Here is a 20132-nt window from a genome sequence, read left to right on the forward strand (position 1 = left end):
AATTATTAAACATTCTAAATAACTCATCAATGCATTATTAATCCCTAATACTCCATTTTAAATCATAATTTACTGCTAAGCTGACTAATTACTATATATTTTAATAGATAGTGAATATACTTGCTACTTTTAATGTCAACCGTTTCATATTAAACCTTATTTGCTATGTATCTCTTTGGAAGCCATCAAAAATTCATAAGTTAATGTCATATATAGTAATAAATACAACAAAGAAAAAAATAAATTTTAATGTCAATGCAAAAGGTAATAGAAAATTTCTTAATATTAATTATAAAAACTATAGAAAATAAAATCACAACAATTGTAATGGAATTTTCATCACAGTTTGTATATAATGTAACATATGCTAGCATAAAGATAATTGGTGACATGTAAATGTATATTTCCATGAATAATTAATTTGAAATTTTCAGCAACTCCATGAAACTATTACACTCAAAGCACAACAATCTAACAGGATTATATGATAAAGAGTTTACAGCGGTTAATTTTTTAATTCACAACTTGTTTTCTAATACATAAAAAATGCGAATTATAGGGGTAAGTAAAATTTGATTCGATTTGAAAAAATTGAAAAAGAATTTGATTTTGAGTTATTCGAATTATTTGAGTAAACAAATGAAACAACTGTAACTGGATATTGTGTTGATGTGTTTAAGGAAGCCGTTCAAAGTTTAGGTTACGAAGTACATTATGATTTTATCCCGTTTGAAGATGCCAACGGACAAATGGCAGGAACTTACAATGATCTTATCCTTCAGGTTTATTATAAGGTATGAAATCTGAATTAATGGATTTATGCATGGCTTCCTCATCTTCTGAGAATTCAGATTATAATTGTACTTAAATGTGGTATTTACATATTCTTTCTTGTGATCAATGGACTAGAATTACGATGCTGTTATGGGGGATACAACGATCCTTGCCAGCAGATTCCCATATGTCGATTTCCTGATGCCTCTTTCCGGAGATCTGTGGATAACAACTGCTGCTTTCTTTATTCTAACTGGACTTGTGATTTGGTTTATTGAACGTCCCATCAATGAGGAGTTCCAAGGCTCACTATGTGAGCAAATAGGAATGATCTTTTGGTACTCTTTCTCAACTCTTGTATTTGCCAACAGTAAGTACTCTATGTTCAACTTAAATAACCTTTCTGCTTCATGCATACAGACCCATATATTGAATTGAGCTTATTAGGTAAACTATATCTTAATCTTTGAGTTGCGTCCGAGATATAAAAGTGAAACTAAATGTAGCTTTATCTTGATATTCATGTTTGATGCACGCCTTTAGCTAAGCTAACTGTATTTCTTTCTTCTTCTTTTTTTTTACTGTAATTCGAAACTGCAGAGGAGAAGCTGTTGAGCCACTTGTCAAAGTTTGTAGTGATAATATGGGTGTTTGTTGTGCTTATTATAACCTCAAGCTATACTGCAACTTTGGCTTCCATGTTAACAGTTCAACAGGTTGAATTGAACTTAAAACAGGACTATGTAGGTTATCATTGTGGTTTTTTGCTTTCAAGAGCCGTTAGCAACTTAAATTTCAAAAATCCCAGGTTAAAGCCGTACAAATCTGCAGAAGAATATGCCGATGCTTTAGGAAGGGGAAGTAACAATGGTGGTGTGTCAGCCATTGTTGATGAAATACCATACCTTAAAGTATTCCTTGCCAAGTACCCTTCTGATTACACCATTAGTAAATCCAATACTACAACAGGCGGTTTTGGCTTTGTAAGACTCCTATAGAAAAGCCATTCACATTCACGATTTTGATCTTTCTTTGATTTGCAGCAACGGGTGCTGATTTGTCTTATGTATCTAATAGGTTTTCCCTAAAGGTTCCCCACTTGTCCAAGACATATCGAGTGCAATTATGAGGCTAAGAGAGGAAGAAAAGCTGCAGTTGATGGAAAATAAATGGTTTCGCAGTACTAAATCAATTTTCACAGACCAGGACACAAGAAGTAATCCCAGCAGGCTAAACCTTCATAGCTTTGGGGGTTTATTTCTTGTTACTGGAATCTCTTCAACTTCAGCTCTGCTCCTATGCCTATTTCAGAAAACTCGAGCCATAATAATCCGTAAGTTCAAATTCTTCCTCAACTCCATGGACTCTGTAAAGACTACTTGAAAGTTAGATATATTACGACGCTTACCATACTTTTTAACTAGTGGGCTACTGTGTACAAATTTTATATTCTGTTCCTTTATTGGGTTTGTATAATAACTGCAATTTTATGATTTTTTTTTTTTTGGTTCTTATTTTTCAAAAATAATGTTTATTTTTATATCAAAATATGGGAACTGGCAAGTGGGTTACAACAGTATGTAGGAACTGGCAAGTGTTTGTATGTATAATAGCCTCACGGTGGGCTGTTAAGGATGGTCTATCTATCGCATGGGATCGCGGATAGAAGAAAGTTATAGTCGAAAGTGATAGCATGAGAATGGTACGGCAAATCTCTGATTCTTCCAAGCAAATACACTCCCTGGCGTGAGTTCGTAATGAGGTAAGGCTACTAAACATCTCAAGGGATGCAAACAGAGTAGCAGATAATGTAGCAAAAGTTGAGGCTGTCAGTGATGCCACTCTACACTGCTTCGAGCAACCATTGCCAGGGTCTTGCATGCTGCTTAGAAATGATGTTTTTTATTATATTATACATTGGTATTGGAGTCTTTTAACAGAGTATGCAAATTTTAATATCTAAAGTTGAATCGGTTCCGTTAGGTACTTCAGAAATTTTTCGAAAGTAAATTTTTGGTTTAGTTAGTTAGAGTCAACGTTTGATTGAATCGAGTGAAAAATTTTGGGTTAATCAAGTCCATGAGTCCTATTTTATTATTTTAACTCAATTTGAAATTTTTTTGAATCGAGTCGAGTGAAATTAAAATTCGAGTCGAATTAAATCGAGTGAAATTGTTCGAGTTAAATTAAAAAATAAACATATCAAATAAAAACATCGTTACAGTATGACTAATTCCATGTTAGAACATCATATATATTTTAAAATAAATTCAAAGCAAAATAATTGGGTCCCAAAACTATTATTTTAATTTTTTAAAATTTTAACTTTATATATATATATATATATTAGAATTTTATATAACTTTTATTTTAAAGTTTTTAATAGAAACTTATTTTTAAAGTTTGCGGGGTTTGGTCTTTACACTAATCATTATTGAATTGTGAAATTCATTCGAACTTCAAACTCGAATCAAGTTATTTGAGTTTACTCAAATAATTGAATAACTCAAAATCAAATTCTTTTCAATTTTTCAAATCGAATCAAATTTTACTTACCCTATAATTCGCATTTTTATGTATTAGAAAACAAGTTGTGAATTAAAAATTAACCGCTGTAAACTCTTTATCATATAATCCTGTTAGATTGTTGTGCTTTGAGTGTAATAGTTTCATGGAGTTGCTGAAAATTTCAAATTAATTATTCATGGAAATATACATTTACATGTCACCAATTATCTTTATGCTAGCATATGTTACATTATATACAAACTGTGATGAAAATTCCATTACAATTGTTGTGATTTTATTTTCTATAGTTTTATAATTAATATTAAGAAATTTTCTATTACCTTTTGCATTGACATTAAAATTTATTTTTTTCTTTGTTGTATTTATTACTATATATGACATTAACTTATGAATTTTTGATGGCTTCCAAAGAGATACATAGCAAATAAGGTTTAATATGAAACGGTTGACATTAAAAGTAGCAAGTATATTCACTATCTATTAAAATATATAGTAATTAGTCAGCTTAGCAGTAAATTATGATTTAAAATGGAGTATTAGGGATTAATAATGCATTGATGAGTTATTTAGAATGTTTAATAATTTATGATTTGTGATTAATGTAATAAACACATCATGAATAGGAAGAAACTTAATTTTAAATAGTGGTCCACTTAACTATAACTAAAAACAAGAAAATATACATAATATATTTTATATGAATATAAACAAGAGTAGACTCAAACCTTAAAACAAATCAACACACTTCAGATTATAAAAGATTGCTCTGATGGGGAGCATTCTCATCCCACCTACCCTTCAACCTCCTGTCTCTCCTATTCCCCCGGGTCTGAAGAGAGCCGCAAAAGATTAACGACGGTGGAAGGTCATGCAATGGAACAGGTTGATCAGCCAAGGCGGGTAACTCTAGGAATGCTAATGGATTGCTAATCGATAGTTTAGAAGAGGACTTTGATCTCGAAGTGGAGGATGTGTCTATTAGCAAAATTTACTGAAATTTGTTTCTCAAATCGAATTCATGACTTGATTCATAAAAATAGTATGAAAATTCAGTAGTTGTCAAGCTTTTCAACTCAGGGATTTGCGTCGTGACCTATATATAAATATAAATAGTAATACATTGCGGCTATAATAATTTTCCTTTAGACGAGCTCAACTTCGTTCTTTTTGTCTTCCTATTATTTTCACATTGAAGTACCCTTTTAAAGAGTCTAAGCTACTGTTGAGGTGGATTTTGATGGATTGTCGTTTCTGAAATAGGCATACCCCCAGAGCTGAAATTGAAGAGATTCCTGTGACAAGAAACAAACCCCCAAAGCTATGAATGTTTAGCCTGTTGGGATTGCTTTCTGGGTCCAGAGTTGTAAAGCTTGATTCACTGTTAAACCATTTATTTTCCATCATTTCCAGCCTTTTTTCCTCTCTTAACCTCATAATTGCACTTGAAATGTCTTGGACAAGTGGGGAACGTTTAGGGAAAACCTACCATTAATAACATACAAACAAATCAACACCCATTGCTGCAAATCGATGAAAGATCAAAGTTAATAGGGTTTTGGAAAGGAATCTTACAAAGCCAAAACCGCCTGTTATAGCCTTCGATTTGATCATGGTGTAATCAGAAGGGTACTTGGCAAGGAATACTTTAAGGTTTGGTATTTCATCAATAATAGATGACGCACCACCATTCTTACTTCCCCTTCTTAAAGCATCGGCATATTCTTCCGGAGAATGGTTTGCCCTTCGTCTGCGAGTTTCAAATGTAAAGTTGCTAATATCACTTGAAACCCATGCATCGTTGTCTCTTGAGCTCAATTGTATCTGTTTAACTGTTAACATGGAAGCCAAAGTTGCGGTGTAGCTTGAGGTTATTATAAGCACAACAAACACCCATATTATCACTACAAACTTCGACAAGTTGCTCAACGGCTTCTCTGCAGTTTCAAATTATGGTAAAACAAAAATTACAGTTAGCTTAGCTCAATGTATGCATCAAACACGAACTCAACTCGAGATTAGCATCAAGTTTACCTAATAAGCTCAGTTCAATATATGGTTCTGTATGAATGAAACAGAAAGGTTATTTAAGTTGAACATAGAGTACTTACTGTGGGAAAATACAAGAGTTGAGAAAGAGTACCAAAAGATCATTCCTATTTGCTCAGACGGTGAGCCTTGGAACTCCTCGTTGATGGGACGTTCAATAAACCAAATCACAACGCCAGTGAAAATAAAGAAAGCAGCGACAGTTATCCACAGATCTCCACAAAGAGGCTTCAGGAAAACCCAGATGTCGTTGTTGATTTTTGGCACTACAACTCCGATGCCTAAGTCAGTGAATGGCAGCGTGAAATCGACATATGCAAATCTGCGAGAGATGATTGTTATATCCCCCACAACAGCATCATAATTCTAGGCCATTGATCACAAGAAAGAATATATAAATACCACATTCAAGTGCAATATAATTTGAGTTCTCAGAAGCTGAGGAATGTATGCATAAATATGGCCATAAATGCAGATTTCTGAATGTAGCAGTTCCAATTCAATCTGGGTTTATATTACACGTTCTAAACTGTACATTTCTAAAGATTGTTATTCCTGAACTCAAACTCAATTATGATCATAAGTAGGGTTTCAGAATATTGGAAAATATTATAAGTTGATATTTCTTACCTTATGATAAACCTGAAGGATAAGATCATCATAAGATCCTGCCATTCGTCCGTTGGCATCTTCAAACGGGATAAAATCGTAATGTACTTCATAATCTAAACTCTGAACGGCTTCCTTAAACACATCAACACAGAATCCAGTTACAATTATATCATTCGTTTGGGGATCATGAACAACACTAATTAATTCTCTGAATTGATTAGTCACTGGAACCCCAATCCTCAACCTCTTCCCACGTAGAGACCACCCTTTGGGAATGTTCATAGTTCCTCCGGGCCAAATAACACCTTCAAGTTTACTAGATGATGTTGAGTTCGTTTCAGTGTGGTTTTCTTCCTTCATTATTGAGGCAATCCCATTTTCTGGATTCCAATAACCAATTATCCTATCTCCCTTGAATACATTTACAATTTCGATTTCCTTTGGGATCAGCCTGCCATTAGTAAGTTGAAAGCCACCACTTATTCCCTTAAATCTACTTTGTAATATCTCATCCATAAATACCAAACCACTTTCTGAGGACCGAATAGTGGTGAAGTTCATATTCAATCTGGTTTCTTGGTGTAGGATATGAGGATGTCGAGTCATCACCCTTTCCGCTGCTGTTGCCACAGCCCAAACCATATCATAGCTCCATATGCCATACACATTCATCTCCATTTCTTCTAAATTTTATTTTCATTTAAGTTTTACTCCTCCACCTGATTGCGAACCTCGAAGCTCCTTTGATGCCGGAATGTGAGGTTTGAATCCTACCACCCCTGCATTGACTCAAAGACTGATGGATCCATTGAATTCATGAAATTAGTAATCATATCAGTTGTTATCCAAGCATACCCTTGAGTCAACATTCCAAGCTGTTTAGCATTTAAGAAAAGTCGAGATGCTAGAATAGGTGTCATATGCACCACATATACAGTCATCTGCAAACTCATGAGCTTCATGAGCTGCTCAACGATTTCTTCATCAGTAGATGATGTTAGAAGGGCAACATGCTGATCAAGACGAAAACCAGTCACACTAGAAAGGATTGGTCTTGCAGAATCATTATCTTCATAAATGAGGATAGCACTTCTCCAACTGAATGCTTCAACAATGGCAGCGACGGCTTTGGCTCGAGAAGACTCATCTTCACCAATTTGAATTAAATGAGGATACTCAAAGGAGGACAAAGATAGACCAGCTGCGAAGAGTGAAATAATTGGAATTTTACTCTAGATCCCAACTCCGCTAAAATCTTCACTCCTGCTGAATTTTCCGCAACAATAATGGCATCCAATTTGAAATTTTCCAAGAGAACCAAGGCTGCAAATCAGTAAGTGTACGAGTGAGGACTTTTTCATAACCAAAAAATAGATGTCATATACAGAGAAACGTACCTTGGGATAGAAGAAGCAACGGATCACCCCCAGAATCTCTGGTATGCACAACTAGTTTTGTTTGATAGTGACAATTCTGACTGTAAAAATCGGATATAGCCATGGAAATGCAGCTATCAACAATTTTTCCCACCCAAGATTGCGCATCAAGAATCAACCCTACATGAATCATTTCTATGGCAGTATCATTGATACTTGTATGATTGGTTGACAATGGTTGTACAAGACTAAACAAGGTTGTAACTACAAAGAAGGTCCACTTAGCCTTTCTTGCGAAATCCATGCAGCCAAAAAGCAGTTTTCCGAAACTCTAGTCTGCCTGTAAGGACTACTTTATTCCTTCATCTATGATTCGAAGAATACATGAGATTGACTACACTATACGTGACCGACTCCCAGCGTGACTCAGTCCAACATGAACAGTTGACTTGACGCTAAGAGATATTCTTCTTCTTTTAGTTGACCGATAAATTTGAACCACGTATTTATAGATTAAACTTCAAAACATAATATATTGTATTAATTACAACTGGGAATCCTGGAAGCAATGGTTTCAATGTCGTGGTTCATCTGATAAATTTCCCAGGAAAAAGCTCAAAGACCAAAATAACAGCTAACAAATTTCCTTTGGGTTTTTAAACAATAATTCGTCTTTAGCTATTTATTTACTGCTATCGGTTTGTGTTTCCCTGTCGCGGAATTACTGCTATCAGTGGCTGAGTAGTTCCATGTTAATAATAATCACAAGCTCAACGCTTAACCGCCAGTGTATTTAGTTATTTATTTACTTTCTTAAACATAGTCATCCCTGCTCTACTTAGAACTAACAGTTCGCATATTTGTCTTGTTTGTGTATTTAGTAATGCCATAAATCATGTTTAATACATTTCAGTTTTGACGTGTTTAATCACGTTTTATATTCATTTACATGGATTTTGAGAGATTCATACATTCATGTGATCTTTTTTGTGCATCATGTCTAATATTGTCCCGTCCCCAGTTAACCTCTGCTTGAAGCTAATAGATGACGAGGACTATATATATGTATTATGCATATAATGTATGCTTTTCATTTTCCAGTATGGATATGATGTATTGGTAGAATTGAGTTCTCAAACTAGCTGGAAGATGTAGCAATCCTTTTATATTTAAAAGATGAAGAAAAATAGAACAAACACTTGTAATATGGGATTCAATGGTGGTAGAACCTACGGTAAAATTTGACTATCAGCCCTAGTTTGAGATTTTAAAAGAGATTCTAAGACCAAACACTTGGCCAACAACTGAGAACCATGATAGAAGATATAGTTCCAGCACCACTTCAAATTTAGGGTTAGCAGTGTCACTGAGAAAAAGCAACTTCATCCACTCAGCAGTCCCACATGGATGTAATTTGTACCATGGTCTTTTCAAGTATGGATGTTCCTATAATTGAAAATAGTCTCATATCATCTTCATATAACATGCTTCTAAACGATTTACCAAAAAAGAAAGAAGAAAGGAAAGTTATGGTCATGTCATTGTGTTTGGCATGAAGGATCAATAACAGCGAGAGAAAAAAAAAAGGTCAACATTGTGTTTGGTAGGAGAGAAAGAAGGAAAGAGGGAGGAAGGAAAAATTATTTCTTTCCATCATTTCCTTTATTTAGTTATGAATCTGCAAGGAATTTAGAACACTTCTTAAAAACAAGGAAGCTGCAAGGCAAAGAGCTAATAAAGCAAGGTAGGAGAAACATACCTCTTGAGTTATGAATGTCCATTTTTTTGACAATTCCTTTGAAGCGCATGCAGGGAGCTCCTTTTCTATTTCATCCAATGGCAAAGGTCTTCCATCTATAAATGGTATAATATATATCTCACTTATACTCTTCAAATAAATATTGAATCGAATAATTTAAAGCCAGATTTCATCTATATACACCTGCATAAACCCATGCATTCAAAGGAAGCAAGAATATGACAACCTGTTTCCTTGGTCCGCCATCAACATAAACCAGATACTAATATATATATATATATATAAGACAAAGTCACCAACCAGAGAAGCATTACAAATGACCTGACATAATCCCTTAATTAAACAATTACTTGCTACTAACAGCTTTTGTTATTCAATAAGGTGCAATTATGCTATATGAAGGGATTCCTCAGCACAGGGTCTGTCCTGCTGCAATAAAATTTCATACTGTTAAGCTTACATGAACATGACTTTATTTGTTTGGTGCCCTGTTTGATGACAACTGACAGATAATTCTAATAACTAAGCTTATCAGCACCTACTCTAAGTTAGTTCTAATAGCCTCAAGTTGCCAAATCACATCTTAGCAAAGCAAAACTTGTCTGAGGTTAATTTCGTTAGCATGTAGCCATCAATAATTGAATCACCTATCATCCTTCACAAGATTATTTGTTGAAGACAATTGAAAAGTGAACAGATCATAGACAATGAAAACATGTAAAGCATAAATTCATCCATGAATCAATGCTAGGACTTGCATTTCAGATACACTAAGCAAGATTTATGAGATCCATAATTACATTACACGACCACCACAAATTTTCAGGAACTGAGAGTTCCATAAGTTTAGAATATGATATAAATTCCCAGCTGCAAGACAAGCAACAGTTTATTTTGAACAATTTCAATCCTTCAAATCGGATGACCCATTTTCATGATCAGTTAACAAAGCATGCAGCAAAGCATAGAGTATAACTGTTATCTCTTTGGTCTTTTAGCCCCATCCAAATTTGGAGAGAGAAGGGATATGAAACTAGCTCTTTGAGAAGAGGATACACGAACCTACTATAAACCCAAATGCTCAAGCGCATAGCAACAAACTAAAAGTAATTGACGAAAATGGTAATCTAAAAAATAAACAGAAATCATTAGTTTGAAAGAGCACATATCATCAGTTTATTCCAAGTTAGGTTTCTCAAATATAAGATATATCATGCATTTAAGTCATACAAACAAGCTAAACTATGTCAACGAGTATGTTCTATCGCAAGTTGACATGGAAAATAATGACTATCTTGAGGTAGGAAGTGACAGCATCAAGAGAACTTACCGCTGCAGTAAGCACGAAAATATAGCACTGGAACCCTAAATGTACTACTGTACACTATATGAAAGTCACAGTAATGTAATTCATGATGATTGCTTTGAACCTAGAAACCCAATAAGAGCATGATCAAAGTCAGCCAACAGTAAACCAGGCAACAAAACTAGTAAATCCCATGTTTTACTCCCAAGTTACACATGAAATTTTACATTTAATTCAATCAAATTAACTGGAAAAACCAATCAAAATATATGTACCAATGTGGCGTCATCAAGAATATCTTCATTTCTTGAGCAACAGGTCTCTTCTTCCCCGTGTCAATTTGACTAATTTGATCAATATCTTCTTCCTGCACCCAAAAGAAAGAAGAAAAATAAGGGAAAAAGTTACCTTTTTGTTAAATAATCAAATATGATCCATTAAATGACTCGAGACTGGACCTCATTTGGCCTGGAAATGCATATCTTTTCAAGTGACAAGTAACCCTCCTCCTGCAAAAGTTAAAAACAAGTCGATTCCTTTAAAAGCAGTAAATGATTTTGCAACAAGAATTGGTTAAAAAAAAGTGAGAAGAGTGGTAACCTCAGGAGGAGCAAGCCAAGGGTGTTTAGGACAAGGAAGCCACGACCATGGGGGAAAAGCTAAGTTACAACTTTCCCATTTCTGAGCAAACGCGAAAGCACCAATTCTGAAATCCTTTGCAGAAAGGGTTCCATCCCAATGTAAAACATCCATCAATTCTGTCCAAAAACGGTTCCAATGTAAACAAATAAAACTAAAATTAAGAAATAGTAATTCAAATCAAATTTGTTGCCCGGGTGAAAGAAGTCGAAATTGAAGACTCACCTCCACAAATCTGGTGAACGGAAGGTTCCCGGCTGGAACTGCTTGGGTCAAATTTGCTTTCACATGGAATAAAGACCTGACTAAAAGCGTGATTTTTGTCCTGGGCTTAAACGTAAAATTAGCCCCACTGAAAGTGGCAAGTAAACGTTCCATTACAATAATTAACTAAAGTGTAAATAAAAAACAATAATAATAATTAACTCAAGTTTAAATATAGAGTTGATCACGGACTGAGCTGGGTTAAGATAAAATTTTAAGCATATTTCTCAAACCGGGGCACAACCTAAAAAATAAGTTTAAAATTTGACACAAACTCAATCTAAATAAGATATAAATTCTTTCATCAGCGAATGAAATGAAAATATTACAAGATGCCTTGAAAGCTCCGACTATATAATTATGCAAGAAAACAAATACATAAACAAGTTTTTTAGAAATAAAAATTCGTTTGAAAAGATTAAAAAAAGAAACTTCTTGAGAAATTAAAAGTTTATTACGGTGATGTTTTAGTTGATTCTTTGATAAGACTTTAGCTCATCATGAATTTTTAGGAGCTTTTATTTTAGTCATCCAAGCATTAAATCTCTAAGGACGGTTGATTGTATATGTCTCATCATATTTACACTTTTATTTTTGTCACCCAACTTTTAGGTACTTTCATTTTAGGCACCCAAAAAAAATCCTTACAATTTCATCACCCAACTTTTAGAATGCTTTCATTTTACTCACCAAAGTATTAAATCTCTACGGCAGTTGATTATACACGCCACATCATGTTTACATGTTCATTTCGGTCACCCAACTTCTAGATTGTTTTCATTTTGGTCACCTAAAAGAAGTCATTTTTAGTATTAATCAAGGTAAAAGACATTAAAAATTAAAGTGAAAAAGCGGTAAAAACTGAAATAATGCATTAATTAAATTAATTAATTTTGCTAAAAGCTTTAAATTTCCTTTTTTCAATATTGACATCAAAATCAATTAAATAAATTATTTTTTTTTTCAGATCAATACTTAAAAAAATCACTAAAATAAAATCAACCTAGAAGTGAAATGACCAAAATGAAAATGTGAACATATCGTGAAAATGATTTGACGTGTACAATTAATCGTCGTTCAGGATTTAATGCTTGGGTTATTAAAAAAAATGCCATAAAGTTAGGTGATGAAATTAAAAGAAATTTCTTAATGACCAAAATAAAAACGCCCTAAATGTTGGATAGCCAGCTAGATATCCACGGTAATTTATAGTTTTTTTTATTACTATTCATTACAAGACTCCCACTAATTTTTTTTTCAAAATTATTATTATATCAATATATTACGTTATTTTAAAATTTATGATAAAATGATGTTTAGATTCTGTAATTATAGCAGTGAAACAGTGAGCATCAACATCAAACCCAAATGATTTCTTAAACCCAAATATCTCGGAAGAAAAGCTAAAAACGGCCTTCTCTACAGAACCCATCAATGTACACAAGCTATTTTGTAGTATTTTTGTATACTCATTAAGCATTAAACAGAAAAAGAAAGGATTCAAAAACAAAGAAAGTTTTATTCTAAATCTCATAAGAAAACACAGTGCTCAGCAACATTACATGTCACACAACATTGTTTATACCACCAGCAAAATACAATAAAGATTAGGAAACTCGTACACCAACATGGACTTGCTCAAGATACTTGAGTACTTTGTGAACTTAGAAATGATGAGCTACGCCACTCAATGAGAAAGTGTCAAATTAGTGTCAATTATCAAGTAACCTTAACAACCTATGGCTCCACAAGAATATTGCCAGTGGCATGGCCATCAATGCTCTTGGCCCAAGCCTCTTCAGCCTTACTATTCGAGGTCCTCTTTTTTACGAAAGGTAAACAAGGGTATGAGTTGCTTCTTTGCGAATGTTATCTTTTTGAAAGCAACACTCATCAAAGTACCGAAACGGAGATTGACATCTACTACCTTCCCTTTTGAAGTCAAGTTAGCCTCTAAGGTAGATTGTGTGCTGCTAAAAACCTGTTTTGCTATAGTGAGACCAAGAAATATTGTGTGCGCAATGGATGATTACATCATATTTTCGACCAGAAAGGCTCTTGAGAGCCACCCCATTAGGAGTCTTGTAGTCAAGAACCTCATCAGCCCCTAGGCTCCTTACTAAATCCATGTTACTAGCCCCAAAAGTGGCTGTACTGTGTGCATTTGCAAGCTTTAGGAGTTGAACGGCATATTGACCTACACCACCTGAAGCAGCGGTAACCAATACGTTCACTTCTAGGCCGGTTCCATCAAGTTTGAGTCCAGCAAGCTAGGCAAGTGACTGGTAAGCAGCGAGGCCAGCAATTGGCAACGCTGCAGCTTCACGGGATGATACATCTGGAGGCCTTGAAACTGTGGAACCTTCATTAACCACAACATATTCAGCTAGTGCACCTCCATTTTTGTAATTGCAAAATATATTCAAATAATAAGATATTGGCAAGATAAAGGACATAAATGATGCTAGATAGCACATAAAACAAAGAAATGAATAATAAGGTGAAAAAGAATCTATGGCCTGAGTGATGCATAGCTTGAACCAACAAACCGTCCAATGTAACATCAAAGGCTATTTTGCCCATATGATCTAAAAAAGAATAATATTTACAAAATCAACCTGGTTCAAAAACATTCACCAAAATGACCTGAAATAAATAGTAAAATTAGGTTATGGGAACTAGATGGTCGACACCACTATTTCTTCTATTAAAAAAAATAATTTTTGGGGTTTTAGATATTAAATGGCCGGCACTCCTTTATTTGATCAAAAAAATATTTTTTTTGGGTGTGTGGTGCTTGCCAACAAAGGCCCAAAGTCACTCAACAAAAGAGATGAGAATATTGCAACATTAACCCCTCCTTGTTTTCCCAACTTTTTTATTTCTCAAGTTTAATTGCATATTTTATATTTTAAAATAATATTGAACTACTTATCATGTTTTTTAATTATTGTTGCATCACTCACATTATTATTAAATTTAAAATTAATTTAAATTTAATATGCACAATTAAATTAGATTTTTTATAAAAATAGAATCTACTTTAATGATTTTCATCTTTTATAATAATTCAAATAAACATTACTAAATTATTGATTCTTTTATTTTAAAAAATAACGTGTAATATATTTATAAATTTATTTTTACACGTTATTTTTATTTTTAATAATATAATATAATATAGTTTGAGATTTGGTTTATTTGAATTATTCGACTTATTTGAATTTAAAAATTTAATTCGATTTGAACTCAAAATTTAAAAAAGAAATTGAGTTGACTCGATTAATTTAAAATTAAATTTTTTTTTCGATTTTTTCGAATGAAAAAATTAATGACTAAATCACACATTTTAATTAAACCTCCATTTTAAACATGCAGAATGCAGAACATTTCCTTTTATTCGAACTTTTAAACTCAAGAAAGCAAGCACATTACCCTCAGATCCGCGACGACTCCGCCATATTTACTGTATTGAATAGCGCGCATCATACTCTTATCCATTTTTGTTTTTCAAAGTGAAAATAGAAAACGAAGCTTCTAAGTTTGTGGGATCAGATGATGTATTTTGGCGTCAGATACTTGGAATTTATAGCAAAGTAATCCAAATAACAAATATTTTTCTATTATGAACCAAGCAAAATAATATTTTTAATCAGAAAAAATAAATATGCATTGTGGTCCAAACCAAATTGAATGCGTGTTAAGTGTGAAACCGATGTAATGCCTAGAAAGGTTTACTTGTTTTCCCCGTTTAGGTGGATGGAAAAGAAGGGAAGACAAATATACCGGCAACATCCTCTACCATTGATAACTGGATTCGGTTATATTTTGATGAAGCAGTTAAGATGAACTTGAGGGAAGCTGTTGTAGGGGAGTGTTGAAGGATTATCATGATGGATGGATTCTTGAATTTAATAGAAGGTTGAGATATTGTTATGTGTTCAATGTTGAGTTATGGGGTATTCTAGACGATTTGATTGGTCTTTATAATAGACAATAGAACAAATTGTTCATTCGCATAGACAGCATAGAGATTATTCAGTCTATTAAAAAAATATTTTCAAGGTCTTCTCATTTAACACTTATCAGTTGTATTCAGCAAATTTTGTTAAAAATAGTTCAATGAGAATTTGTTTATACTCCTAGAGAAAAAAACACAAATGTTTATCGCACCACAAAGTTGATTTTGACAAGAATAAGAGGCTACAGTTGTTTATAAAAATCCACGTAACATTAGTAGTTTAATGTGATTATTTTGATAGGTTATCTTTTACACCAAAAAATAAATAAAGGTTTAATTATCCATCAGTCCTTATACTTTTTAAACTTTTGAATTTAATCTTTTATTTTTATTAAAAATTAAAGTTCAATTTTAATATTATTCTATAAATTTGAATAAGAGTTATGAATTGAAATTTAATTTCTAAATCAAACTTTTGAATCAAACTGAATATCCATCTTATATATTTAAAATTACTTTTAAACCTAAACTTTTATTTATCAAAAATATTTTGATAAATTTTAATATTTTCAAGAATTTAATTAATGAAATGTTTTATTTTTAGTTGTAAAAGTCTAGCAAATTGGGGAGACATTATGATAATATTATTAAAATATTACATTTATTTTTTTATCTATATATAAAGAAATTGTAAGAATTATATATTTGATAATAGCGATAAAAGAATGAATGAAATTTATTAAATAAATTTAAATGTTTTAAAAAGTAATTTAATAAAATTGGGATTATATATTTTTAAATATAAAATTTATATTTATAATTATATAGATTTAATTACTAATGTTTTTATTAGTATTATTTTGGTTTATAATATGTTGTTTACTATAGATTGCAAAGAATCCTTAATGAATTATTAGGGACGTCAATTGTGCAGGGCGGGTGCTCCCCCGCACTCATCTCTGCCAAGAATTTTCGTTCTCATCCCATCCCGTGACCTGCAAGACTAAATTTATCCCCGCCCCACCACCCACGTGAGTCCCTAGACTCACCTAATCCCCGTTATATCTGTCTTGCGATCCACTTCATATAATATATTTATAAGTATCAGTTAAACAGGTGCTTCAAGTTTGCAAGTTGCAACATGGAGCAATTGTGAATAATTTTAGGGTTTCATGTAAATCAAAGAAAGTGAGAAACTGAAGGAGTGAGGTATGTTAAAATTGGGTGAGAAGCTCTGGAGTGCTTTCCTTTTTTCTAAAAAAAATAGCAATGAATGTAAGTTGAATAATGTTATCAAAATTTAATTTTTATAAATTTTTATTTTTTAAATATACTTATTACATTATGCGGGGTGGGCGGGGATGGGGCAAGGTGGGTACAAGGTCATACCCACACCTGCCCCACTACTCATGGCGGGTCTAATTTTTGTCCCCATCCCCGCCCCACCACCCGCAAAACCTGTATCCATCCTCGCCCAATTGGGTTCGAAGTGGGGCAGGATCCTGCGAGATCCGCCTCACTGACGCCCTTATAGATTACTATTTGATACATGTAAATTTTTTTAACCTAGGTTTTTTTAAATAATGGTTTTTAGTTTTAATATTTTTAGTTTAGATTTTTTATTTTCTTAAAAGATTTAATTTTTATTTTAATATTAATTTAACTGATAATTCACATTTAATTGAAAATCCATACTTGATCTATTCTAACAAAATATTTATTTTTAAGGGACTTTTAACAAAATATTTATTATTTTAAATGATATATTTAAAAAGATTGTTATTTTTGAGATTAAATTGAAGTTTATTGAGTGCTCACTTTTAAAAAAAAATAGTTTGGGTTTAAATCACAATTGTATAAAAATATAATATTATTTTTAAAATGATTTATTGGTATTGTAATAAATATAATCTGATATAGAACTTATGTCATTCTTTTACGGGATAAATTTTAAAACTATACATGAACTTTGATTTAATGTATAATTATATACATGAACTTTAAATGGGTGCAATTCTACACGTGAAACTCTAATTGTGGTTTAAATGTATACTTAAAAATTTAATTTTGATTTAATTATACACGTTTAAATAAATGAGTGCATCAATTTATTTTATATTGAATAAATATAATTATTTATGTATGCAATATATAAACATAAAATGATGTTATATCAATAATTGTATTAATAATTTATAAGAATTTGATCAAATCAAAATTTCATATATAAAATTACAAAAAAAAATTCATGTATATAATTGCACATCAAACCATAATTCATGTATAATTTTGATATTTATCCTTTTCTATTTTATAATTGAATATTATATTTAAAATAGTTAATCATTTAAAAAAAGTTAATCACATGATAACTCAGATTTAAAATCTAGAAAATTCTAAAGAATTATCTTTACTCTACAACAATATGATTACAAGTTTAATTTTCATATATATATATATATATATATATATATATATTAATACATTACAATCTTAAAAATTAAATAAATATTTATTTTAATTAAATATTCTTAAAACCCTAGTTCATATGGGGAAAGTATTATTGTTAAAACAATCCCAAATGTACTATGAATGCCATGTACCCCAGATTTATGAGGTTTAGGGTGAATATTTGATAAAATTGAAAAATGAATGAATAGATTTTTATTTTATCAATCGAATTTAATTTGAAATTTTATAAAATCGAATTAAATCGAAAAGATTTATTCGAGTTTAAATAATTTATCAACTTTTACAACATTCATAACAAAACATAAAAATCATAGATACCAACTATAGTGAAATAAATAGAGTGAAATTATGCATCTAAAGGGTAATAAATAGTTTATCAAGCAATTTAAAATATCAAAAGTGATGGATTACATATATATTAGAGCATTTGACACAAGAAAAATGTAGTGAAATCAATTAAGAAAATAAATATTTAAGGTCGACCTCTTTCGACTACCAAATAAAAATATAGAGGCACTTTGAATTTTTTTTTTTTTACCATTAAAGTAACATATAAAAGACAAAAACCAATGCCCATTTTAAATAATTGACGAACCAAATTGTTGGGAACAAATAAGAAGCTAAAAGTTATTAGGATTTGATTTGTTCATGGGTTGAGTCGGATTCGGATTGAACCTTAATAAAATTTTAGGTTTGGGTTAAAAATAGAACTAATTCTTTGTTTAAGCCCAACCTAAATTATATATGTTAAACTTGGGCCCGACTCGACTTGACTCATATTAAAGCTTATAGTATTGATACAATAGGGATTGTATTGATACTTGTTATGAAGTACCGATACTTTAGGAAGAGTATCGATACAACAATTTTTCTTTAATTTTCAAAACATCAAACATTAAAACGGTATCGATACCAGGAAGGGTATTGATACTTTTGTGAAAGGTATCTATACTTTTGGGCCAAGTCAGGCCCGGGTTGAAAAACTCTTACTTGAGCATGACCTATTTAGAAAACATGACTATTTTTTTGTCCAAGCTCATTTTTCGAGTTTATATTTTTATCTAAACCCTCCCACTTTTCGGGCGAATCACTAGTTGGAACCAAAAGAATCAAAACTTTTAAATTATGAATGAACGAAAGGGAAAGTGGGGGAAGGAAGTGTAGGGGCAAAGCATTGACGGAAACATAAATATTTGTTAAAACCACATTGTTTTGGTTTTTTTTTTTTTGGATAATTCGAGTTTTGTAATTCATATTCGATTTAAATTGAATTATTTGATTTTTTTATTCAAATTTATCCGAATAATTTGAGTAAATCGAATAATTCAATCTTTTTAATTTAAAGTTTAAATTTTTTGTTGGTTTTCAAGTTATATAAGATTTTGTTCGCCCCTAGTTCTGTACAATTCATGTGGTTAGATAAATGGCAAAATTACCATGGAGACCTTGTACTAAGAGTTAGATTGCATTTTATCCCTCTACTGAAAGGTGAACAAATTAACCCCTATTCATTAGATTAAAGAACAAACTGGTCATCATTTAAAGTTTCATTCATCTCTACCATTAAGTGATGACGTGACTAAAGAAGCAAGTAGGACGTGTACATTTTGCTAAAGTGGCAAAATTAAAAAAAAATCCTAAAAGGATAATTTTTAATATTTTAAAATCCTAAAATGTTATTGTAATTTTAAATTTTTTATTAATTTTAATAATTTACACACTTTTTATAATTTCTTATAATTCTTAATAATTTTAAATAAATTTTTATATTTTTAATAATTTTAATTTTAACAAAAAAATTAATAGTGTTTACAATTAAACTTGAATTTCAAAATCTGAAAAATAAAAGATAAATTTTAAAATAAAATGGTCTTATATGTCGTTGGAGTAACAGTTCATATTTGTTTCATATGTGATATATTTCTTACTTTGACCTATCAAAAAAAGAAAGAAAGAGTTATGTCTGATGTTCCACACACACAAACTCCTGCAAATATGGATCATCTTTCCAATGATTTTTTTTTTGAGTTAATTGAGTTGATGAGTCATATTTTATTATTTAATTTGATTTCTAATTTTCTTAATTGAGTTAAGTAAAATGAAATTCAAGTGAAACTATTTGAGTTAAATTTAAAATTAAACATGTTAAATTAAAATCTTGTTACAAGATAACTAATTGAACACATAAATTTGAAACCATATATATTTGAAAACTTTTCAAATCAAAATAATAATAATAAAATATATTTTAGTGTTATAAACTTAAATCATTAATTAACTTATTTAGGTCTCAAAATTATTATTTTAATTTTTTTTAAATTTTAACTTTATATGTTCTTTAGAAATTTTTTTATTTCTTTTAAATTTTTGAAAATTGTTTTGAATTTTTTCTTA

At 31.4% G+C, this 20132-nt stretch overlaps 2 protein-coding genes and 1 pseudogene across 5 annotated transcripts in view; all 3 read right to left on the minus strand.

Moving 5' to 3' along the window:
• Window positions 1–11401, minus strand: part of LOC105804091 (glutamate receptor 1.2) — a 43811-nt gene extending 32410 nt beyond the window's left edge. The window contains exons 1-7 of one of the 4 annotated variants that reach the window (XM_012636590.2): window positions 11267–11401; window positions 11003–11160; window positions 10861–10911; window positions 10678–10769; window positions 10427–10526; window positions 9097–9191; window positions 7359–8783 (exon numbers count right to left, since the gene is read on the minus strand). In XM_012636590.2, the coding sequence (XP_012492044.2) occupies window positions 7359–7641 (283 nt within the window). In that variant the 5' untranslated portion in view covers window positions 7642–8783; window positions 9097–9191; window positions 10427–10526; ... (2 more) ...; window positions 11003–11160; window positions 11267–11401. Of the gene's footprint in view, window positions 1–7358; window positions 8784–9096; window positions 10527–10677; window positions 10770–10860; window positions 10912–11002; window positions 11161–11266 lie in introns of all 4 variants that reach the window. The other 3 variants (XM_052633323.1, XM_052633322.1, XM_052633321.1) reach the window with 3 other exon arrangements.
• LOC128042400 (glutamate receptor 1.4-like) lies at window positions 3926–6124 on the minus strand. The gene is made up of 4 exons (XM_052633324.1): window positions 5980–6124; window positions 5412–5671; window positions 4876–5237; window positions 3926–4785 (listed from the first exon to the last, which is right to left on the minus strand). Exons 1-4 carry the CDS (start codon window positions 6069–6071, stop codon window positions 4456–4458), a joined length of 1044 nt encoding a protein of 347 aa, XP_052489284.1. The 5' UTR covers window positions 6072–6124; the 3' UTR covers window positions 3926–4455.
• Window positions 11402–12865: 1464 nt separating the features above from the next.
• On the minus strand, window positions 12866–13761 carry LOC105764770 (chloroplast envelope quinone oxidoreductase homolog; annotated as a pseudogene).
• Window positions 13762–20132: the final 6371 nt, after the last annotated feature.

Source organism: Gossypium raimondii, chromosome 7 (assembly GCF_025698545.1).
Source record: "Gossypium raimondii isolate GPD5lz chromosome 7, ASM2569854v1, whole genome shotgun sequence".
Lineage (NCBI taxonomy): Eukaryota > Viridiplantae > Streptophyta > Magnoliopsida > Malvales > Malvaceae > Gossypium > Gossypium raimondii.

Coding starts and splice junctions, on each gene's coding strand:
- LOC128042400 (XM_052633324.1), bottom strand. CDS start 6,071: ATGAAGTACATTACGATTTTATCCCGTTTGAAGATGCCAACGGACGAA. Junction 5,238..5,411: donor AACTCTTGTATTTTCCCACA/GTAAGTACTCTA, acceptor TTGAAACTGCAG/AGAAGCCGTTGAGCAACTTG. Junction 4,786..4,875: donor TAACAGGCGGTTTTGGCTTT/GTAAGATTCCTT, acceptor TATTAATGGTAG/GTTTTCCCTAAACGTTCCCC.